This window comes from Penaeus monodon, chromosome 25 (genome assembly GCF_015228065.2).
Source record: "Penaeus monodon isolate SGIC_2016 chromosome 25, NSTDA_Pmon_1, whole genome shotgun sequence".
In the NCBI taxonomy this organism is placed as follows: domain Eukaryota; kingdom Metazoa; phylum Arthropoda; class Malacostraca; order Decapoda; family Penaeidae; genus Penaeus; species Penaeus monodon.
In genome coordinates, this window is record NC_051410.1 from 14,832,519 (window position 1) to 14,833,230 (window position 712).

The 712-nt window shown below is 39.0% G+C and overlaps 1 protein-coding gene across 1 annotated transcript in view; it reads right to left on the minus strand.

The window, feature by feature from the left end:
- The window catches only part of LOC119589069 (dnaJ homolog subfamily C member 13-like), a gene marked incomplete in the record, with an annotated part of 65,901 nt that overhangs the window by 58,292 nt on the left and 6,897 nt on the right, over positions 1–712 (minus strand). The window contains 2 exon segments of the mRNA XM_037937646.1: positions 45–224; positions 400–540. Coding sequence (XP_037793574.1) covers positions 45–224; positions 400–540 — 321 coding nt within the window.

Consider the following 712-nt stretch of genomic DNA (forward strand, 5'->3'; position numbering starts at 1 on the left):
TCACACATTTCTGTGGCATATCTAAATAACTATATCTAACTAACCTGAATGCACAACCCTCCAGGAAGGCCCGTGACTGGTACAAGGGCCTCTATATCCTTGAACATGTAGGATGCAAGAGGAGCACCGGTTGTAGCATCAAGCTGTTCAACAGAGCAGGGAGTGACCTCCAGAATGACGGGATGTCGCGCATCTGACCAGTGGACCTTCTGGGCATTGGCTCGCTGCAGAGAATAAAAGAAGATGATAAACTATATGCAAAGATCAATGGGTCACAATTTTAGTTATAATTAGTTAAGAGACCACAGAAAAAAAGAATGAGGGCTTACTTCATAACTTACAGCAATGACATACATGGTGTCAGTTTACTATATAAAAACCTGACACAAGTACCCTTACCAAGTTATCTACAATTCCCTCTGCAAAGCTGTGTCTGAATATTAAGGCTTCTGATATTATATCTGTTCGATGTTCTGATGAGAAGCGCATGTTGTCCACTTTCTTGCCCTTCCTCATAGTTATGATGAATTCATTTGGGACCTGCAGGTAAGCATTAAAGTTGGCAAAATCATATTCGTAATGCATTATCTTAGACAATAAATGGCACCTTAAATCTCACATTTTCTATGTATCAAAAAGAAGGAAAAGAAATGTTATGAGGAAAAGGAAAGAAGCTTATGGAGACAAAGAAAAATGAGATTATGAGAATGAG